Here is a 21,201-nt window from a genome sequence, read left to right as displayed (position 1 = left end):
AATAATAACCTAAAGCGCAGAAGCCTGAGCCAGACCGCGTCTGTCCGGGGAACTGGCCCCGAGGCTCTCTTGCTCGCGCAGCTGCTCCCTGTCCTCTCCCCTTTCCCCAACCTCTCTCCTTCCCTCTCTCCCACGCTTTTGGGACTACACTTCCCAGCGCCCCTTGCAGAGGAGGGGGGGCCGCGGGCTGCTTCCGGGGCTGCTTCCTGGTTTTGGACTACACTTCCCACGAGGCATTGCCGCCCCCGTCCTGGGTTTCTACAGTCTCTTCGGCGAGCGCAGCCTCCGCGTGGACTCCACTTCCCGGCAGCGCCCGCGTCGAGGCGGGACGGGGCGGTACGCGCGGCCCGAGAGGCGGGGGCGGTGGGTGGCCGGGGGCTGGGGGGGGCGTCGCCTCCCTGGGCCTGCCGGGGCGGCCGCCTCCGCTATGCCGCTGCTAGTCGAGGGGCGGCGAGTGCGGCTGCCACAGTCCGCCGGGGACCTCGTCCGAGCCCACCCGCCTCTGGAGGTGAGCGGGACGCTGCCCGGGGCTTCGGGGCGGGCCGAGGGGAAGCTGCCGGGCGGGCGAGCGCAGTCCTCACCCCGCCGTTGCCCGCCTCACGCGACACAGACTTGAAACTTGGCGCTGTCGGCGCACCCCGGGAGTCGGCTCGAGTCTTCTCCTTGAGGGGTCCGGGAGCTTTTGCCTTCTTTAGACTTCAGCGGGCTGCCGCGGAGGCCCGTCTCTGACAGGGGAGGGGACCGGGGCCCAGAGAGGTTAGGTGACTTGCCCAAGGTCTCACAGCACCGCGGCTCGGGGACACGCGGGGACCCCCCCACTCCATTCACAGACTGGACGGCTACAGCCGCCAACCCAGGCTCGGTCCGTTTAGGCAAATCCGGGCGCTCGCCTTCGGGGACCCGCAGCCTCCAGTGAACATTGCCTCGTCCTTGGGTCCCCATGAGGCAGAAGGTTATTCCAGGGTAGGCTTCGGAGAACGTTTGGGCCGGGGGATCTTGGCGAGGACCCCCAGTCCTTCCTCCTCTCTCTACCCTACCCCCGGGGCGTAGGGCGCCCGGTTATTTTTAGCCGGAAGAGAGAGCCCTGGTTTCCCCAGCTGGGCCTTGGGACCACGCCCTGATGCACGGGTTTTGTTTTTTCTGCTTTTGTGCTCAAATAGATCTCCGAACTCTTGTCCGCGGCTTCTGCAGGGACTGTTGGCAAGGAAGTTCTTAGGGTTTAAAAAAGGCTGGGGGCAAACGTCCTACTTGCCATAGATCCTGTTAAAGAGGAATCAGTTTGTTGATCTCACAGTCCCTAGTATCTATTGGGTCCCGTACGGATCCCTGTCCTTGCCTTCAGAGCGTTTGCAGTCTAGAAGGGAGAATGGTTTTTGATGGAAAAAAGCTCAGATTCTATAAAGGGTAAAGTGCCATCAAGAAAAAGCGTCCCCTTCACTCTAAGACGCGAAACACAGGAACCTGACCAAGTGTGTGGGGTGAGGAAGGCGTTTAGAGGTTTTATCTGTCGCAGCTGGGCCGTTTGTGTTTGTTCTGTTTGCCTGTTTTGTTCTGCATTTGATCTGTCCTCAGAATGTAAGCTTCCTGAAGACGGATAAGTGTCTTCACTGTTGTATCCTCAGAGCTTAGGATGGTGCCTGGCATAGAATTGGCGCTCAGTAAAGTTGTGTTGCGTAAATGAGGGCACAAAATGACCCCTGGACGTGATCTGAAGGATGACGAGGACTTACTGACAGGGAGAAGGCAGACAGATCCATATGATTCTCGGCTTGCGTTTCAGGACGACCAACGTCCTGTTGGCCAACATGCACTGAGCCAGGCGTGGTGCCGTGTGACTTTATTCTTGCACTGTGTCACTGTCCTACTGTTAACTAGCGAAGTCAGGCATAGGACTCACCAAGGAAAACAAATGTCAGCCGCCTGAAGAATTTCGGGGACGCTGCGCCTTTACGTCTGCTTGAGAATGTCCGTTATAGAAACCGAGATGAGTGTCCTGGGCCGCAGACGAAGCGTGGAGGGAGCAAATGTGGTGACGTACTGGGGCGGCTCCTCTCGAAGTAAGGTTTTGGCCTATTTAAGAGGACATGTCCTAGAAAGGCTGTGTGTTGGGGACCAATTTGTGTTAGAGCAACATTGGAAGTGGGGTGATCACTTTGATTTGCGGCAGTGTAAGTGAAGAAGGATGCAGGCACGAGAGAGATTTGAAAAGGAGAAGGGTGAGGCATCGCAGCTGGGCAGGCAGGCGCCGGGGCGCGGCAGGCAGGAGGGGAAGGCCCCAGTGGGCGGGTGGCCTGGCCAGTTTCCCGGGAGCAGCCAGGGTGAGGAGGGGAAGCATGAAAAGTAAACCTACAGAGGTGGGTTGTACCCAGATGACCAAAGGGCCTAGATGGACCTTTCACCTACTTAGCAACAGGGAGAAATTAAAGGTTGGATTATTTATTTTTTTTAAAATTTTTATTTTAGAGACTGAATTTCACTCTATGGCCCAGGCTGGAGTGCGGTGGTGTGATCTCAGCTAACTGGAACCTCCGCCTCCCAGGTTCAGGCAGTTCTGCCCCAGCCTCTCGAGTAGCTGGGAGATTATAGGTGCACACCACCAAGCCCGACTAAGTTTTTTATTTTTAGTAGAGACAAGTTTCACCATGTTGGCTAGGCTGGTCTCAAACTCCTGACCTCAAGTTATCTGCCGGTCTTGGCCTCACAAATAATCCAGGTGGGGTGCAGTGGCTCACACCTGTAATCCCAGCACTTTGGCCTGGATTATTTTTATATAATAAAGCAGGGTGTCCTCTTTGCAGGAAAGCAAAATATAAATGTTACAGAGAAGAAAAATAATGTATGACCACAACCATTCTTAAATTTGTTGAAAGTCCTAATGGAGGTTTTTCTTTGTATGTGATTTACTTTTTAAATGATAGCTTACACATTGTTTTATAATGTGTCTTTTTCATGTAATGATGTGTTGTAAGTATGGAGTACCAACAGTTAGAAGCCTATGTGTAGCTATGACTAGCAAATAACAACAATAACAGTAATACAGTGGAAGCTGTCAGGCACCATAGCAAGTTATTGCTGTTCCCATTTTACAGATTAGGACTGTCAGGCACAGAGAGGCTGGGACACTGGCCCCAGGTTCCACATCCTGGGAGTGGCGAAGCCAGGGTGGGAGCCCTGGCAGTCTGCCCTTGACTCTGGAGCTGCGCTCTTTGTACAGTAGCCAGCAGCCTTGTGGTTACTTTCTTTTTTTTTTTTTTTTGAGATGGAGTTTCGCTCTTGTTACCCAGGCTGGAGTGCAATGGCGTGATCTCGGCTCACCGCAACCTCCGCCTCCTGGGTTCAGGCGATTCTCCTGCCTCAGCCTCCTGAGTAGCTGGGATGACAGGCACGTGCCACCATGCCCAGCTAATTTTTTGTATTTTTAGTAGAGACGGGGTTTCATCATGTTGACCAGGATGGTCTCGATCTCTCGACCTCGTGATCCACCCGCCTCGGCCTCCCAAAGTGCTGGGATTACAAGCTTGAGCCACCGCGCCCGGCCGTTACTTTCATTTTAATTAAAATTAAATAAAATTAGGTAAAATAACTCAGTTGCTTGGTTGCACTAGCCACATTTCAAGTGCTGAGGAGACACTGTGGCTCCTAATGGGACAGTGAATATAGTCGGGGCCATCCCTGCATCAAGTTCCTTTGGGCAGAGCTGTTTAGAGCCTTCCCTTAACCAGTCACTCTTAACCAGTCACTGGGCACTCAGTAACCAGTCTTGCAACGTTTTGGGTAACATAGTTCCTTAGAGTCTACAAGATGTTCGTAACATAGCTTACTCTTTATTTATTTGTTTATTTAGAGACAGTCTTGCTCTGTTGCCAAGGCTGGAGTACAGTGGCTTGATCATGGCTCACTGTAACATCCACCTCCTGGGTTCAAGAGATTCTCCTGCCTCAGCCTCCTGAGAATTTGGGATTACAGATGTGCACCACCACACCTGGCTAATTTTTGTATTTTAAGTAGAGACAGTGTTTCACCATGTTGGTCAGGCTGGTCTTGAATTCCTGACCTCAGGTGATCCTGACCTCAGCCTCCCAAAGTGCTGGAATTACAGCTTGAGCCATTGCACCTGGCCCTACATTGACTGATTGATTGATTGATTGAGTCTTGCCTTGTGGCCCAGGCTGAGTGCAGTGGTGTGATCTTGGCTCACTGCAACCTCTGCCCCCAGGTTCAAGCCATTCTCCTGCCTCAGCTTCCCAAGTAGCTGGGACTATAGGCGTGCACCGCTATGACCAGCTGTTTTTGTATTTTTTAGTAGAGATGGGGTTTCACTGTATGTTAGCCAGGCTGGTTTCGAACTGCTGACCTCAGGTGATCCTCCTGCCTCTGCCTGCGAAACTGTTAGGATTACAGGTGTGAGCCCCCGCACCCAGCCAGTTACTGCTTAAACATGAAAGATATTTATGCTGTTTCACCAGTATGCACATTCTTTACCCCGATCCCCTTTTTTTAATGTTAGGGTCTCAGTCTGTGCTCCAAGCTGGAGTGCAGTGGCGCAGTCATAGCTCACTGCAGCCTCAGACTCCTGGACTCAAGCAGTTGCCCCCCTCAGTCTCTGGAGTAGCTGGGAGTACAGGCACAAGCCACTGCACCTGGCTGATTTTTAAATTATTTTTTGTAGAGATAGGTTCTGTCTTTGTTGCCCAGACTGGTCTTGAACTCCTGGCCTCAAGCAGCTTGCTCACCTCACCCTCCTAAGGTGTTGGCATGACAGGTATGAGCCACTACACCCAGCCTGATATGCACATTCTAAGGGCTCTTTATAACCCCCCGTAATTATTCATACAAGTGAAATTGCTACTCAGGTGTTTTTTTTTGTTTTTTTTTTTTTTTTTTTTTTTTTTTTGAGACATAGTCTCGCTCTGTTGTCCAGGCTGGAGTGCAGTGGCGTGATCTCAGCTCACTGCAGCCTCCACCTCCCAGGTTCAAGCATTTCTCTCCCTCACTCTTGCGAGTAGCTGGGATTATAGGCATCCCTCACCACACCCATCCCATTTTTGTATTTTTAGTAGACACTGCGTTTCACCGTGTTGGTCAGGCTGGTCCTAACCTCATGATCCATGATCCTTGGCCTCCCAAAGTGCTGGGATTATAGGCATGAGCCACTGCTCCTGGCCATATTGCAGTAATTTAGATGTAAGTCAAGAAGGACTGAACTATGGTATGGGAGTGGATTTTTTTTTATTGTTTGGGAAAGAAGGCTTAATTTTGAGAGCTATACCTATTCGTAATTTTTTTGTTTTTGAGACAGCATCTATCAACCAGGCTAGAGTGTAGTGGTGGGTGCAGTCATAGCTCACTGCAGCCTCCAACTGCTAGGCTCAAGTGATTCTTTTGCTTCAGCCTCCTGAGTAATTTGTAAATTTTTTGTAGAGATGGAGTCTGGCTATATTCCCCAATCTGGTTTTGAGCTCCTGGATTTAAGCTCTCCTCCTGCCTCTATCTCCCAAAGTGCTGGGATTACAGGTGTGAGCCACTGCATTGGGCCTCATAATTTCTTTTTTTGAGACGGAGTTTCACTCTTGTTGCCCAGGCTGGAGTGCAATGGCAGGATCTCAGCTCAGGTGACCTCAGGTGAGCCGCCTGCCCTGGCCTCTCAAAATGATGGTATTACAGATGTGAGCCACTACCACCATGCCCAGCAGGGCCTCATAATTTCTTGTACACTATTGTGCTTTACAGTTCACAAATCACTTTCATGCCACTCTCCTATTTATAAAGGAAGAACTGACAGGACAGCAGGGGTGAGGGTCACATGATCATCCCCTAGGCCACAGGTAGGTGACTGGCTAAGACACAGGTCAGCAAGCCACAGGTCATGGGCCAGACCTTGTTTGGGTATACTCTGTAGGCCAAGATTGGTCTTTATATTTCTCGAAGGTTGAAAACAAAAGAATAATATTGTGTAACATGAAAATGTATTGAAATTAACACTTCAGTGTCACCTATAAAGTGTTTTTTGGAATGCACCCACATTTATATTGTCTGTGGCTGCTCTCCATCACAGCAGAGTTGGGCAATTGCAACAGAGACTGCAGCCTTGCAGAACCCCAAATATTTACTGTCTGGTATTTTTCAGAAAATCTGCTGACCCCTGGGTTAAGAGAATACCGCCATTGAATAGGAATTGGGAAATAAGGATGAGGGAGTGAGGGAAAAGTTGTTTTTTTTTTTTTCTTTGTTTTTCAAGCAAATATTAGTGTCTAGAGAATATTAGAAAACTGGAGCTGCTTTTATTTCTGAAAGTTTATGAATTTATAAAGTAGGACTGTGTGTTTTCCCAATGAACAGAAGTTTGGCTAAACTCTTTTCATAACTTAAAAGTAAAAGCAAAAATTAGCCAAGTCTGGTGGCATGCACCTGTGGTCTCAGCTACGTCGAAGGAGGCTGAGGTGGGAGGATTGCTTGAGCCCAGCAGTTTGAGGTTGCAGTGAGCTAAGATCTGGTCACAGCACTTCAGCCTGGGCAACAGAGTGAAACCTTGTCTCTAAAATACAAAAAATAAAGTAGAGGCTGGGCACAGTGGCTCATGCCTCTAATCCTAGCACTTTGGGAGGCTGAAGCAGGAGGATCACCTGAGGCCAGGAAGTTCAAGACCAGCCTGGGCAACACAGGGAGACCCCATCTCTACCAAAAAAAAAAAAAAAAATATATATATATATATATATATATAGAGAGAGAGAGAGAGAGAGAGGGAGGGAGGGAGAGAGAGAGAGAGAGAGAGCGCGCGCACGCACGCAAGAGAGAGAGAGAGCACGTGCCAGGTGTGCCCAGAGTCCCAGGTCCGTGGAAGGCTGAGGTGGGAGGACTCCTTGAGGCCAGAGGCTACAGTGAGCTGTGATCTTCAGCCTGGGAGACAGAGTGAGACTCTGTCTCAAAAAAGAAATTAAAAAATAAAAGAGTGAAGCAGCATACTGTTTTAGTTTTCTGGCATTATTTCTGATAATTTTTGCTTTTATTTCTTTGGGAAATTGTAGGAGCTGTGTTGAAGAGAGACATGAGTTTTGGTCTTTGTGAAAGCAGTAATTCATTTCTCACAAATAGCTTTGCTTTTGAGTGGTGACCCAATTGTGAAAATGAGTGTTAAAAATTCACCTTTGTGCCCTCCCTTCCCTTCCCTCAAAGAACAAAGCAGAAGGTAAGTATTTCAGGAGTAATGAGGGAATTCTAAATTCTCCCCTATGTAATTCTGAATTAAGGTGAGGTGAGAAGTGGAATGAAAATGAGAAGCTTTCACCGATAGAGGGGTGTGAGTTTTAGAACAGGCAGTAACACCTATTTCTTACTGACTTCTGGAGCAAGCAAGGCTGTCTTGCCAATCTAATTTTACATTGCAGTTCATTTCATCTTTAGTTTGTTTCTTAAATTTAGGGGCTTGTCTCATTCTCATTGACATCTTGCTTCCAGTTAATGGAAGTTTATCAGCAGAAGAAAATGCCGTGTCAGTACTATCAAGCTGGTCGTTATTATATTTATAACATCTCTTAGCTAAATTATATATATATATTTGAGGCAGGATCTTGGTCTGTCACCCAGGTAGGGTTGCAGTGCTATAATCACGGCTCACTGCAGCCTCCACCTCCCAGCTGCAAGTGCTTCTCCCACCTGAGCCTCCAGAGTAGCTGAGACTACAGGCAAGCAGCACCACACCCAGCTAGTTTCTGTTTTTGTAGAGACGGAGTCTCTCTTTTTGACCAGTCTGGTTTAGAACTCATAGGCTCAAGCAGTCCTCCTTTCGTAGCCTCCCCAAGTGTTGGGATTACCGTTGAGCTCCATCACGCCCAGCTGCTCTTATGTTTTATTAAGTGAGCACTAACCTAAATTAGCTCCAGTCATATGCAATGGCAGGAAGCCGATAGACTAAGATGCAAAACCGTTCTCCATTGTAGGTGATACATCATGCAAACGTTCTCTAGACATTTGAGCAAGAATTTGTTCATCAAGGAGTTTATTTGTTGCAAGTAAGAAGGAAATTAAGATACATTGTAGTGTTTTATCAATGTAATGCTTTTTTTTTTTTTTTTTTTTTGAGATGGAGTTTCGCACTTGTTACCCAGGCTGGAGTGCAATGGCGCGATCTTGGTTCACCGCAACCTCCACCTCCTGGGTTCAGGCAATTCTCCTGCCTCAGCCTCCTGAGTAGCTGGCATTACAGGCACGCGCCACCATGCCCAGCTGATTTTTTGTATTTTTAGTAGAGACGGGGTTTCACCATGTTGACCAGGATGGTCTCGATCTCTTGACCTCGTGATCTGCCCGCCTCAGCCTCCCAAAGTGCTGGGATTACAGGCTTGAGCCACTGCGCCCGACTCAAAGTTTGTTTTCATTCAAAAACCACCTGAGGTCTTGTAAAATATTTTTTACAGGCTTAGTAAGAGTTTCACACATCTTTCATAAATTTGCCTTACCCATTTTGTTTTTGTATTCTGATCATAACTATAGGATAGAACATTTAGAGAAGAGAGAAAAGACAACAGCGCCAGTAAATCTTAACTCGTGTTCACTTTGGCACAGCCCTGGTTGTATTGGTGAAATTTGCTTCCAGTGAAGCAATGAATTTAATCATTGTTGTATTAACAGCACATTTATAGCTATTTAAAACATTTTTTATACTTTTGTATCTTGCTTTTCAGTTAGCATTTCAAAACTATTTTTTCTGTTGTTTTCATTTCTCATGACTCTGCAGTTAGAGGCTGTGACTTGGTTCTGTGCATAATCTACTTAATCTTTTCCATTCCTGCTCCCAGCTTTTTGCTATTACAAAGGACACAGGGGGCCGAGCACCATGGCTCATGCCACAGTCCTAGCACCTTGGGAGGCCAAGGCAGACGGATCATTCGAGGCCGGGAGTGTGAGACCAGCCTGGCCAACATGGTGAAACCCAGTTTTGACTTTAAAAAGCTGGGCATGGTGGTGCATGCCTGTAATCCCAGCTACTGGGAAGGCTAAGGCATGAGAATCACTTGAACCTGGGAGGTGAAGGCTATAGTGAGCTAAGATCACGCCACTGCACTCCAGCCTGGGTGACAGAGCGAGACTCTGTCTCAAAAAATAAAACAAATTACACAGGGATGAACACATTTTGAATTATTGCCTTAGGACAAATTTCCAGAAGTGAAATAACTAGGTTAGGGACTAAGGACGTTTTTAACTCCTCTTGGTCTTTAAAGAAGGTAAAGAGGAGGCTGGTCACGGTGTCTCACGCCTGTAATCCCGGCACTGTGGGAGGCCGAGACAGGTGGATCATTTGAGTCCAGGAGTTTGAGATCAGCCTGGGCAGCATAGGGAGGTCCCATCTCTACAAAAAGTATAAAAATCAGCTGCATGGGGTGTTGTGAGCCTGTATTTCTAGCACTTTCGGAGGCTGGGGCAGGTGGATCGTTTGAGCCCAGGAGTTTTAGATCATCCGGAGTGGCACAGGGAGACCCTGTCACTAATAAAAGGTATAAAAATCAGCCAGGTGTGGTGGTGCATGCCTGTGGTCCCAGCTACTTGGGAGGCTGAGGTGGGAGGATTGCTTGAGCCTGGGAGGTGGAGGCTGCAGTGAGTTGAAGTTGCATCACTACACTCCAGCTTGGATGACAGAGAGACTGTCTCAAAAAATAGAGAGGATGTGGTTTCAGAGTGACCCACCCTCTATTCCTAGGTAATCTCATTCTCTTTACAACTGTAAAATTGTTTTTTGTTTGTTTTTTGAGATGGAGTCTTGCTCTGTTGCCAGGCTGGAGTGACGTAGTGTAATCCCAGCTCAATCCAACCTCCACCTCCTGGGTTCAAGCGATTCTTCTGCCTCAGCCTCCTGAGTAGCTGGGACCACAGGCTCGTGCCACCACGCCTGGCTAATTTTTGTATTTTTAGTAGAGATGGGATTTCACCATGTTGGCCAGGATGGTGTCAATCTCTTGACCTCGCTATCCATCCACCACCTCAGCCTCCCAAAGTGCTGGGATTACAGGCATGAGCCACCATGCCTGGCCAACTGTAAAATTGTCTCACACTCTTTACTAAAGAACTGTGATAGCCCGTGTGGTGGCTCATGCCTGTAATTCCAACACTTGGTGAGGCCAAGGCAGGAAGATTGCTTGAGCCCATTAGTTCAAGACCAGCCTGGGCAACATAGTGAGTCCCTGTCTCTTCAAAAAAAAAAAAAAAAAAAAAAAGGAATAAAGGATTTTTGCATCTCATTTAATCGGTTACTATAACATCTGATTTCATAGGTTAAAAGACCACTGCCCAGAACCTCATCATTTTCTCTGCATTGTTCCCAATGACTGTGGCTGCTGCGTTTTTCTTTGAGCCTCTCTGTCTGCTAACACACTCCCAACACACTAGTGTGCCGCCCACGCAGAGCCCGCTTTGGCTCTCTCCACATCTTCAGTTTTTCCATCCTCACTAATTTACGTCACTATTTTATTTTTTTTTTAATTAAACAGGAAAGAGCCAGACTTCTCAGAGGTCAGTCTGTTCAACAAGTGGGACCCCAGGGCCTTCTGTATGTTCAGCAAAGAGAGCTTGCAGTGACCTCCCCAAAGGATGGTAGGTTAGGAAGCAGTGAATTGGGCGTTATCCCAAAAGGCAATTGGATATTTTATTTTATTTCTTTTTTAAACAGGCTCCATCTCCATTCTGGGTTCTGATGATGCCACTACTTGTCACATTGTGGTCCTGAGGCACACAGGTATGGTGAGAGAGGTGAAGGAAACCGTTACTGAAAGTGGCCCAACCTTTGGGACCACTGAATTTCTCGAGTTGAGTTTCCTGGTGTCTTGTTGGAAACGGACTCTGCTTACGTTTTTTCTGGTCTGCATGGTGTCTCCCTGGTGTCCTGGTCAGAATGGGTTGGCTGGGCAGCACAGCCCTTTCTGTTTTTCCCTACAGGATGTTCAGAGACGAGGCGGTCCGAAGGGACAGGAGCAGAGTCTCAGCCTGCTACTGCGCTCGCATCGGGAATAACTTGAGTCCTTTCACCCTTGTTCTTCAGGTAATGGGGCCACCTGCTTGACACATTGTGATGGAACCGACACCAAAGCTGAGGTCCCCTTGATCATGAACTCCATAAAATCCTTTTCCGACCACGCTCAATGTGGAAGGTGAGATCCATGCTACTCTAATAGGTGAACTGGGATATTTGAACCCTTGCGTAGAGGACGTAGCCACGGAAGGTGGTACAGCAGCACAGGATGCTGTCACCGCCGTGTCTGTCTCTTTCCCCCGGAGCAGAACTTAGCATGGCATGGGCGCTGTGTCAGCAGTGGTTGAGTGGATGAGTGGATGCTGGGCACAGGCAAGGAGTCCGTGCTGGATTTGAGATGGAAGGCCTGACTTTGAACTTGACGTCCTTTTGGGAACGTTGAGTTTGAGGTTTTTACCGCGGGTGTGGTAGCTCTTGATGCAGTCATTCCTCCAGTATTTACTTGTGAATTGCTTCCTCTCACCTACACCTTGTAGTTTCCAGGGACATAGCCGTGAACAGAGTAGACGGAAAGCCTGCCCCAAGGTGTTCAGATTCCGAAGCTGAGAGACAGTACACAAGACAGGGTGTTCAGGGGTGAAGCAGGCTGTGGAGAAAACAAGGCCAGGGAGATGTGGGGACCGCTAGTGGGTAAGGCATGTGTTTCGTTTTTCTCTTTTTTGGTTGTTGAGATAGGGTCTCACTCTGTCACCCTGGCTGGAACGCAGTTGTGCGATCTCAGCTCACTGCTGCCTTGACTTCCCAGGCTCCAGTGATTGTCCCACCTCAGCCTCCCAACTAGCTGAGACCACAGGTGTGCGCCACCATGCCCAGCTAGTGTTTTGTATTTTGTATAGAGACAGGGTTTTGCCATTTTGCCCAGTCTGGTCTCAAACTCTTGGGCTCAAGTGATCCTCCCAGCTGAGGGCGGCAGCGTTAATTCCAGCAGGTTGGTAGTTTCCCCATGGATTGCTGGATAAGAAGCAGCCGCCAGCATGGCTGTCCCACAGCACTTCACATCCTCTCTTCTCACAGTAAAGTATCCACTGCCTCCATTTGACAGAGGCCGGCGCCAAAGCTCAGCATGCTGGAACACACAGCTAGCTAAGTGGAGGCCGAGGACACAGGCCTGCTGTCCAGACTCGTGTTCACACACGTGTCCCCTCTGCTTTCTCTGTCATTGTGTAGATGTGGCAGGCGTTGCTCTTATTTTGAGGTCTAAGGCAGCCATTGAGTGACCTATGCCCATCACATACAAGGGCTTAGAATCCCAAGTCAAAAGAGGAAAAAGAAAGAGTTCTCTGGGAGAGTTTTGCTAGTGCAATACTGATCAGTTCTTAAATGCCACTTCTGCAGTCCATGCTATAGCTGGGCTGGCTTCATGGCCATGTGACCCATGCAGGCCTAAAATGGCCTTTTCATTTTCGTATAATCTTGGCCCCCACAGGGGGACATAATCAATGCCATTATGTTGCCACACGCTCTGCTCCTTGGTTCTAAGAACATGCTTGTCACCTTTTCTTTGTCTGCTGTAGAACAGCCATGCTTCAGGAGTCAGAGGCAAACCTGGTGGCCCTTTTGCCAGCAGAGCCATGATAATCACAGCTCCCTTGACTACTTGGGAGTTGATCATGAGGCCACATGAGGCTGTGCCCTATATTGGGGCACAGCACTTTGTGCTGTGAAGTCTGGCAGCACTTTGCCAAGCATGAATTACCCCGGTTGACAGGGGCTGTGGAAAAGGGGTTAGTAGATGAGTGTGGGAAACACTGGGCTCCACAGACATCGTTGGAGTGTTTTCAATCACAGGACCTGTCAGAGCTTCACTGTGCTAATGAGGACCTGTCAGAGCTTCACTGTGCTAATGGCAGTGGGACTCTTCTTTTTTTTTTTTGAGACGGAGTTTCACTCTTGTTACCCAGGCTGGAGTGTAATGGCACGATCTCGGCTCACCGCAACCTCTGCCTCCTGGGTTCAGGTAATTCTCCTGCCTCAGCCTCCTGAGTAGCTGGGATTACAGGCACGTGCCACCATGTCCAGCTAATTTTTTGCACTTTTAGTAGAGACAGGGTTTCACCATGTTGACCAGGATGGTCTCGATCTCTTGACCTCGTGATCCACCCGCCTCAGCCTCCCAAAGTGCTGGGATTATAGGCGTGAGCCACCGCCCCCAGGCTGGGGGACTCTTCTAAGGAGGCCTTCCAACAGGCAAGATGGCCCTGTCTTTTTTTTTTCCAAATTTTTTTCTCAGAACCACCCCAAACCTTTTTTTTTTTTTGGGGGGGAGACAGAGTGTTGCTCTGTTGCCCAGGCTGGAGTGCAGTGATGCATTCTTGACTCACTGCAACCTCTGCCTCCTGGGTTCAAGTGATTCTTCTGCCTTAGCTTCCCAAGTAGCTGGGATTACAGGTACCCGTCACCATACCCAGCTAATTCCTCCTCCCCCAGAAGGAGTCTTGCTCTGTGGCCCAGAGCTGAAGTACAATGGCACAATATTGGCCTACTGCAACCTCCCACCTCCCTGGTTCAATTAATTCTCCTGCCTCAGCCACTCGAGTAGCTAGGATTTCAGGTGTGCGCCACCATGTCTGGCTAATTTTTCTATTTTTAGTAGAGATGGGGTTTCACCATGTTTGCCAGGGTGGTGTCAAACTCATGACCTTGTGATCCACCTGTGTCAGCCTCCCAAAATGCTGAGGTTACAGGTGTGAGCTACTTCGCCTAGCCTAATTTTTGTAGTTTTAGTAGGGATAAGGTTTCACCATGTTGGCCTGGCTGGTCTCGAACTCCTGACCTTAAGTGATCCGCCTGCCTCGGCCTCCTAAAATGCTAGGATTATAGGCATGAGCCACCATACCTGGCCCCAAACTTTTGTTTTAACTTCATGAACACTGTTTCCCTATCTCATGAGGCTAGTGGGAAACACAATTTAGGAAAATCAGGTATAGTGGTTCATAAGCGTGTATCTCTGTACAATGGAGCTGATAATCCCCCTCACCAAGATAATGGTGGACATCAGAGGAGACGGCACCTGTGAAATGTCTACTTAACAGCAGGCCCCTCCTATTGTCTTACCGTACTTGCTCCTGGGCAGGACACTGAGGGGTGGGTTTTGGCAGTGTCCTGCTTTGGGCAGGTGAGTGACGTGGTCAGCCTCTTCTTTCTTTTTTGAGACAGAGCCTGTGTCACCCAGGCAGTGTTGAGTACAGTGGTGAGATCTCAGCTCACTGCAACCTCTACCTCCCAGGTCCAAGTGATTCTTCTGCCTCAGTCTCCCCAGTAGCTGAAATTACAGGCACATGCCACCAGGCCTGAGTTTTTTTGTATTTTTAGTAGAGTCAGGGTTTCACCACATTGGCCAGGCTAGTTTCGAACTCTTTACCCCACGTGATCCACCCACCTCAGCCTTCCAAAGTGCTAAATTAAAGGTGTGAGCCACCACACCCATCCTGTGCTCATACTCTTCTAGAGCGGAACTCCTCACTGCTGCATGGAGGCGGCCTCATGTTTGTGTTTAGATACGGATCCCTTCAGTCATGGGGGCCCTCGGGCAGTGTGCCCGGAAACTTCCTATTGGCCTTGGTAGCATGCTGCAGATACCTTCTTTTGCGGTGGCACGCAGACGACCTGGAAGCCCTGCTGTAGAACAAGGGCTCAAGGAAGCTGAGAGTGAAAGTTCAAAGCGAGACCAGCCCATGCGCTGGTGTCTCGTTCTGGCCTCTGACCCCTGTCCCATCTCTTGCCAGGCTGGAAGTGCACCTCGTGGGAGGCTTCAATGACGACAGGCAGTTGTCACAAAAACTCACTCATCAACTTCTTAGTAAGTTCACTGGTCTTTTCCCCCCCATATTGGACACAAATTTGTACCTGTTTTTGCTTGGGTTAAAAATCCCAACTGGTTCTAAACCTTAGAGGACACACCCACTTGGAGCACCGCAGAGAAACAGACTGGCCCAGCTTGGAATTTCACAGACGGAATAGCATGGGGCTCATTTGTAGGGGATAAGGGTAGTAGGGGTAGGGACAAGATTTTCTACTAAAATAGTAGTGGACACATTCCAGAATTGTAAGTGCTCTGAACTGTGTGAGAACAGAACCACCCTCCCTTCTAGCAAAAATGTCCATTTTCATCTGCAGAAAATTAAAATATTGATACCATTTTTCCCTATTAGCAATTTTTTTTTTGAGACGGAGTCTTTATCTGTTGCCTACACTAGAGTGCAGTGGCATAATCTCAGCTCACTGCAACCTCCACCTCCCAAGTTCAAGCAGTTCTCCTGCCTCAGCCTCCCGAGTAGGTGGGATTACCAGCGCTCACCACCATACCTGGCTAATTTTTGAATTTTTTTTTCCTTTTTTTGAGACAGAGTCTCGTTCTGTTGCCCAGGCTGGAGTGCAGTGGCACGATCTCAGCTCACTGCAACCTCCACCTCTTGGGTTCAAGCGACTTTCCTGCCTCAGCCTCCCGAGTAGCTGGGACTACAGGCACGTGCCACTACGCCTGGCTAATTTTTTTGTACTTTTAGTAGAGAAGACAGGGTTTCACTGTGTTAGCCAGGATGCTCTCGATCTCCTGACTTTGTGATCCACCTGCCTCAGCCTCCCAAAGTGCTGGGAATACAGGCGTGTGCCACGGTGCCTGGCCTATTTTTGTATTTTTAGTAGAGACGGGGTTTCACCATATTGGCCAGGCTGGCCTTGAACTCCTGACCTCAGGTGATCCTCCTGCCTCAAGTCCCAAAGTACTGGGATTACAGGCGTGAGTCACTGCACCCTGCCTAAATTAGCAAATATTTTCAAAAAATAAAGATGACATTGTTCTGTGTTGACTAACCACGAGGCCACGAGGTAGGCTTACTCATACAATGGTACAGCCTGTCCAGAAAGTAATTTGGCATCATGACTTAACTCTCTCTCTCAGTTCACTGTAACCTCCACCTCCCGGGTTAAAGCACTTCTTCTGCCTCAGCCTCCTGAGTGGCTGGGATTACAAGCACAGGCCACCATACCTGACTAATTTTTTTTATTTTCAGTAGAGATGGGGTTTCACTATGTTGGCCAGGCTGGTTTTGAACTCCTGACCTTAGGTGATCCACCTGCCTTGGCCTCCCAAAGTGCTGGGATTACAGGTATGAGCAACCACAACCGGCTGACTTAACTCTTAAAAAAGGTTTATACCTGGCTGTGTGCAGTGGTCATAATCCCAGCACTTTGGGAGGCCAAGGCAGGTGGATCACCTAAGGTCAGGAGTTCAAGACCAGCCTGGCCAACATAGTGAAACCCTATCTCTACTGAAAATACAAAAATTAGCTGGGTGTGGTGGTGGGTGCCTATAATCCCAGCTACTCCAGAGGCTGAGGCAGGAGAATTGCTTGAACCCAGGAAGCGGAGGTTGCAGTGAGTCGAGATGGTGCCATTGCACTCCAGCCTGGATGACAGAGGCGAGATTCCATCTTAAAAAAAAAAAAAACACAAAAAGTTCATATACTTTGACCCAGTAGTTCCCCTTGTGGAAATATATGCTAATAATCTGAAACGTGCATAGAGATTTATGCCTGAAGATGAGCAGAACGTTATTTACAACAGGAAATCTGCTATTACTAGAACAGTACTTATGTAGTCACTAAAAAATAAGATACATGAAGCTGTAAATTACATGGGAAAATACCTATGCACAAGAAATTAGGATGTAAAATTGTCAGCTGTGCTTGGTGGCTCATGCCTGTAATCCCAGCACTTTGGGAGGCCAAGTTGGGTGGATCACTGGAGGCCACAAGTTTGAGACCAGCCTGGCCAACATGGTGAAACCCATGTCTACTAAAAATAGAAAAGTTAGCCAGGCATGGTGGCACACGCCTGTAATCCCAATTACTTGGAAGGCTGAGGCAAGAGAATTGCTTGAACCCGAGGCGGAGATTGCGGTGAGCCGAGATGGCGCCACTGCACTCCAGCGTGGGCAAAAGAGCAAGAATCCATGTTTTTTTTTTTGTTTTTTTTTTTTTGTTTGTTTTTTTTTTTAAAAAGGATATAACATTGTCTCTGTGGTCAGCTCTGCTGAGCACAGAAAAATATGAAAGAAAATTAAGTATTAACAGTGTGAGGATTATGGATGTTGAAAACTACTTATGCTCTCCTGTACTTTTCAAATCTGTCACGGAGGCCAGATTTTCGTTTTTACAACTCCGATAATCAGGAAAACAGGTTACTTAGGAGAAAAGTAAAAATCTTATGAATCCATGGGTCCCTGCAAAACTCTCAGAATGAAGAGAAAAATAGGAAGGCTCAGCCCTGGCTCCTTGGGGCCTGAGGCTGAATGTGGCCGTCTTGTGGCGGTCAGGATTCTGCAGCGTCAGCTCCCTTGGGTCTGGCCCCAGAGGCTGGGCTATGGCTGCTTGGGCGTGGGCAAGCGGGTGTGGGGCAGAGCACACTCAGCTGGCTGCTGTCCCTCCCTGTCCTTGGCTTGCTCAGCAGTTTGTTCTTGTAACTAGAGGAACTTTTCTGATATCCAGTCTTAAAATTCTCATCGTAGGTGAATTTGACAGGCAAGAAGATGACATTCACTTAGTGACATTATGTGTGACAGGTAAGTTCTGCTATTTGTCCCAAAGCGAAGCTGTGCGTTTCAGGACCATTTTCCCCCCAGCCTTGCAGTGGGACCAAGCACCAGCACACACTGCTGTCACTGCTTGGCCGGCGTTTGTTCCAGCTCTTGCTGTGGTGGGATGGCCGTCACCACGGTCATCAGTTCCAATGCGGCCCCCTCAAGTGTGCCTTGTCTCCCAGGAAGGAGGGCACTGGATCTCACAGCTGCCACCTGTGATGGGGTGCACGGAGAAGTTGGGGTGGGATTAGGGACCTTTTCTGCATATGCCAGTTTGTTCAGTATAAACCCACCCGCCATGGGGCAGGGCAGGGCAACGGTCACAGTCCCTTTAATTTTCTGGGATTTTCCTCCCTTTTTGCAGTGAGGGGTTCCTCCTTGGCCTTTCTCATATAAAATAAAAATAATTGTTTGGTATTTGTTTAAAAAGTATCTTAAAACATTTTTATTTTGTAGAATTAAATGACCGGGAAGAAAATGAAAACCACTTTCCAATAATATATGGCATTGGTAAGTAGTGTGCATCTTTGTGGGTTGGAGGCTTGGTCACATGTGCGGTTAAAGCTAATTCAGCAAACCACTGCTGTCAGGATGGGACAGCCTTGGGTTCACATCTCAGCTCCTCTGAACATCTGCTGTGAGACCTTGGGCAAGTAGCTTAACTTCTGTAAGCTTTACCTACAAAACGGAGATAATGTTCATGTCTTAAGACTTTGAAGAAGCAGCGTGGTAGCAAATAGCATAGGCCAGGCCCATCCTTCACAGGAGCTGGGGAGCCCCAGGCCTCTTGTTTCCTTCTCTCCCCAGCAGTTCAGGCAGGTGTGCTTGTCTTCTGTCAGTGCTCTGGGGGAGGGAGGCAGGTACTGGAATTTTTTATATCTCCGGAACCGAGGAAAGTTTTGCTCGAGAACAGAAGTTGTCCAAAGTGTGAAACTATCAGGCTGAAGAAAACCTAGAACCATCCTCCCTGCTTGACTCCTGTGGAAAAGGCATGAGATTGGCTATATTTCAGAGGCCTTCTGCTGTATCGGTGATATTTAATTTATTTAGCAGGTGTTCACTGTCTTACTCTCTTTAACTTCATGTATAAAATACGAAATTGTGATGATTCCAACAGAACAGTAACAGTTCACCCACCTACCCCTGGCCGTACACCAGTAGGGCTGACCAGAGAGGTTTTGCTACTTGTCCAACTGCAGGAATGGCTGCTTCCCATGTGGAAAGCAGCTCTTGGTTTAGAACAAAATCTCACCGAGTTCAGCTCAGGCCTCACTGAAATGCGTACGATAAGGGTAGCATTTTCCCTCTAAAGGGAGGAGCAGCTCCAGACACTTAGGAGCCATTCTGTTCACTTTCCTATCTTTCTCTTAGGAGTGGGGGAGAAATGTAAGACTGTGCAGGCTTTCCACTTTGGTCTTTTGTCAATTCAAAGTCATCCTGTTGTCCCTCACAGCTGTCAACATTAAGACTGCAGAGATTTACAGAGCCTCCTTTCAAGATCGAGGTCCAGAGGAACAGCTGCGTGCTGCTCGAGCTTTAGCAGGAGGACCAGTGAGTTTGAAATCATCTTTGTGTTAAGGGATTTAAAAAAGGTATCAAATGCCAAAGCCTTAAGTTTTATCAATCTTAGAAAAGTCAATGTTGTATGTCAGCTTCTTTATAGCTCTAAATTACTGAGGACCAACACACACATACACCCACACTCTCTCTCTCAATGAGTATCTTTAGGTCATGAGCTCCAGACTCCAGTTCTCTGCCTAAAAGGTGCAGAAGGTATGTGTGAATCCAAGCGTCCGAATTCAAAAAGAACAAACTTCTGTTACTTAGTAAGAGCTTTCCTATAAAGTTCCTGCAAATAGAGGAGACCAGGGAAGAAGGAGAGAGGTTTTTTTTGGATTAGGTCACTCAAGAGCAATTTGCTGGAACAATTTAATTAACCCAACTGAATGATCAAATTAATTAAATTATACTGTAATTTTAAAAGTTTGAAAACCCAAGACTTATAAGGCATTTGAGGAATGGGTGAAAGAACTCTTTAAAAATGTTCAAAGTGTGAAAAAACAGAAATCTCATTCAGGCCACCCCAAAGAAATCTGCTCATTTATGAAATGCTGACATTTTCACTGGAAAATGTGTTGGGATTCAGAGCAATTTGTTTTGCCAACCCTTCTAACATTTTTAGGATTTCTCAAGGAGCATAATGGCCCTAGTTTAGTTGATATTCAGAACCGAACCTATTTGTCTTACCAAAGCTGAATATTGCTGGGTAAGGTAAGACTACCACTGGCAAAATTGGGAATTCAGGGAATGGATTATTTGGCAAATTAGCTTCTTTCTTTTGATGGGGCACCAGGCACTGTATGCTTTTAAATTGCAAAGCGATCAGTTGCTTGGGGTATAATGAGGCAGCGTTTTCTGTGGCAATGAGGAACACAGACATTAGTCAGATGCACCTGGCTTTGAGGTCCAGCTCTGAGGCTTACCAGACAGGCAACCTGGGAAATGGGCCCCATTTCTTGAGTCCCAAGTTTTCACCCCAAATGGGAAAAAAGCACCCTTGTCTTGCAGGACTGTTGTCAGCGCTAAACAGCCATGTATGTGACCTGCAGCCTGCAGTAGCAGATACACTAGATGTGTTTAGTAGGTGGCAGCTTTTGGTATTAGAGACAGTTTTTAAGAAGCTTCTCAGGCAGATAAATGCCTGAAAGTGCTAGACTACACTGGAGCTTGCGTTGCTGGGAGGGTTTGAAAAGTGGGTGACATTCTTGAAATTTTATCTTTGACACGTTCTTTTCTAGATGATTAGCATTTACGATGCAGAGACAGAACAAATTCGTATAGGACCGTACTCCTGGACACCATTTCCACATGTGGATTTCTGGTTACAGCAAGATGACAAGCAAATACTAGAGGTGAGAATTTACAAGCTAAGTTTTAAATCTCTGGATCCTGATTTTCCCACCTGTCATAGCTGCTTTCCTTTCGGCGTGTAGTAGTTACTTTTTGGATGCCACTGACAGACCCCATTTAACTTGTATATCAGTTGGGCATATATCGAGTCCTAGATGGAAGTATGTGTGGGTAAAGCAGTAAGCAACTTTTTACTTACTAATCGATGCCACTCCATTTCTTACATATTTTACTATATATATTTATGTGTCCAAGAACAAAGATACATTGACATCTTTATCAAAGCAGGGCCGAGCAAGGTGACTTATGCCCACTGTCTTGTGTTTTCAGAATCTTTCCACTTCGCCTCTGGCCGAGCCACCCCACTTTGTTGAACACATTAGATCTACCTTGATGTTTTTAAAAAAATACCCATCTCCAACTAATACACTGTTTCCTGGAAATAAAGCCCTACTCTACAAAAAAAATGAAGATGGCTTGTGGGAAAAGATCTCTTCAGGAAACTAAAAAATAGGAATTACCAAAGAAAGCACCTTCTTGGCCTGACAGAGACCATGGAGCTGGCAAGAATCTGAATTTAGAACCTACATCCATTGGGTCTTAGGTCTCCCTTTCTCAGTGTCTTTCAAATGACTTGCAAAATAAAACGTTATTTTGGCAAAGGCATTTGTTGAGACTCTGCTTTACTAAC

General features: G+C 47.6%; 1 protein-coding gene across 3 annotated transcripts; it reads left to right on the top strand.

Moving 5' to 3' along the window:
- The first annotated feature begins 331 nt into the window (after positions 1 to 331).
- NTAN1 (N-terminal asparagine amidase) lies at positions 332 to 21,176 on the top strand. Of its 3 annotated transcripts, XM_039478180.1 has the most exons (10): positions 333 to 508; positions 10,482 to 10,584; positions 10,661 to 10,726; positions 11,030 to 11,138; positions 14,746 to 14,819; positions 17,529 to 17,582; positions 18,057 to 18,110; positions 19,054 to 19,151; positions 20,399 to 20,512; positions 20,841 to 21,176. In XM_039478180.1, the coding sequence occupies exons 1-10, from the start codon at positions 428 to 430 to the stop codon at positions 21,015 to 21,017; spliced, it is 930 nt and encodes a 309-aa protein (XP_039334114.1). In that variant the 5' UTR covers positions 333 to 427; the 3' UTR covers positions 21,018 to 21,176. The 3 variants fall into 3 exon arrangements, with proteins under 3 accessions (XP_039334115.1, XP_039334114.1, XP_039334116.1); XM_039478181.2 differs by lacking the exon at positions 10,482 to 10,584 and having other exon boundaries at positions 332 to 508; XM_039478182.2 differs by lacking the exons at positions 10,482 to 10,584; positions 10,661 to 10,726.
- The last annotated feature ends 25 nt before the right edge of the window (positions 21,177 to 21,201 follow it).

Source organism: Saimiri boliviensis, chromosome 12 (assembly GCF_048565385.1).
Source record: "Saimiri boliviensis isolate mSaiBol1 chromosome 12, mSaiBol1.pri, whole genome shotgun sequence".
In the NCBI taxonomy this organism is placed as follows: domain Eukaryota; kingdom Metazoa; phylum Chordata; class Mammalia; order Primates; family Cebidae; genus Saimiri; species Saimiri boliviensis.
This window is presented reverse-complemented; position numbering and strand designations above follow the sequence as displayed.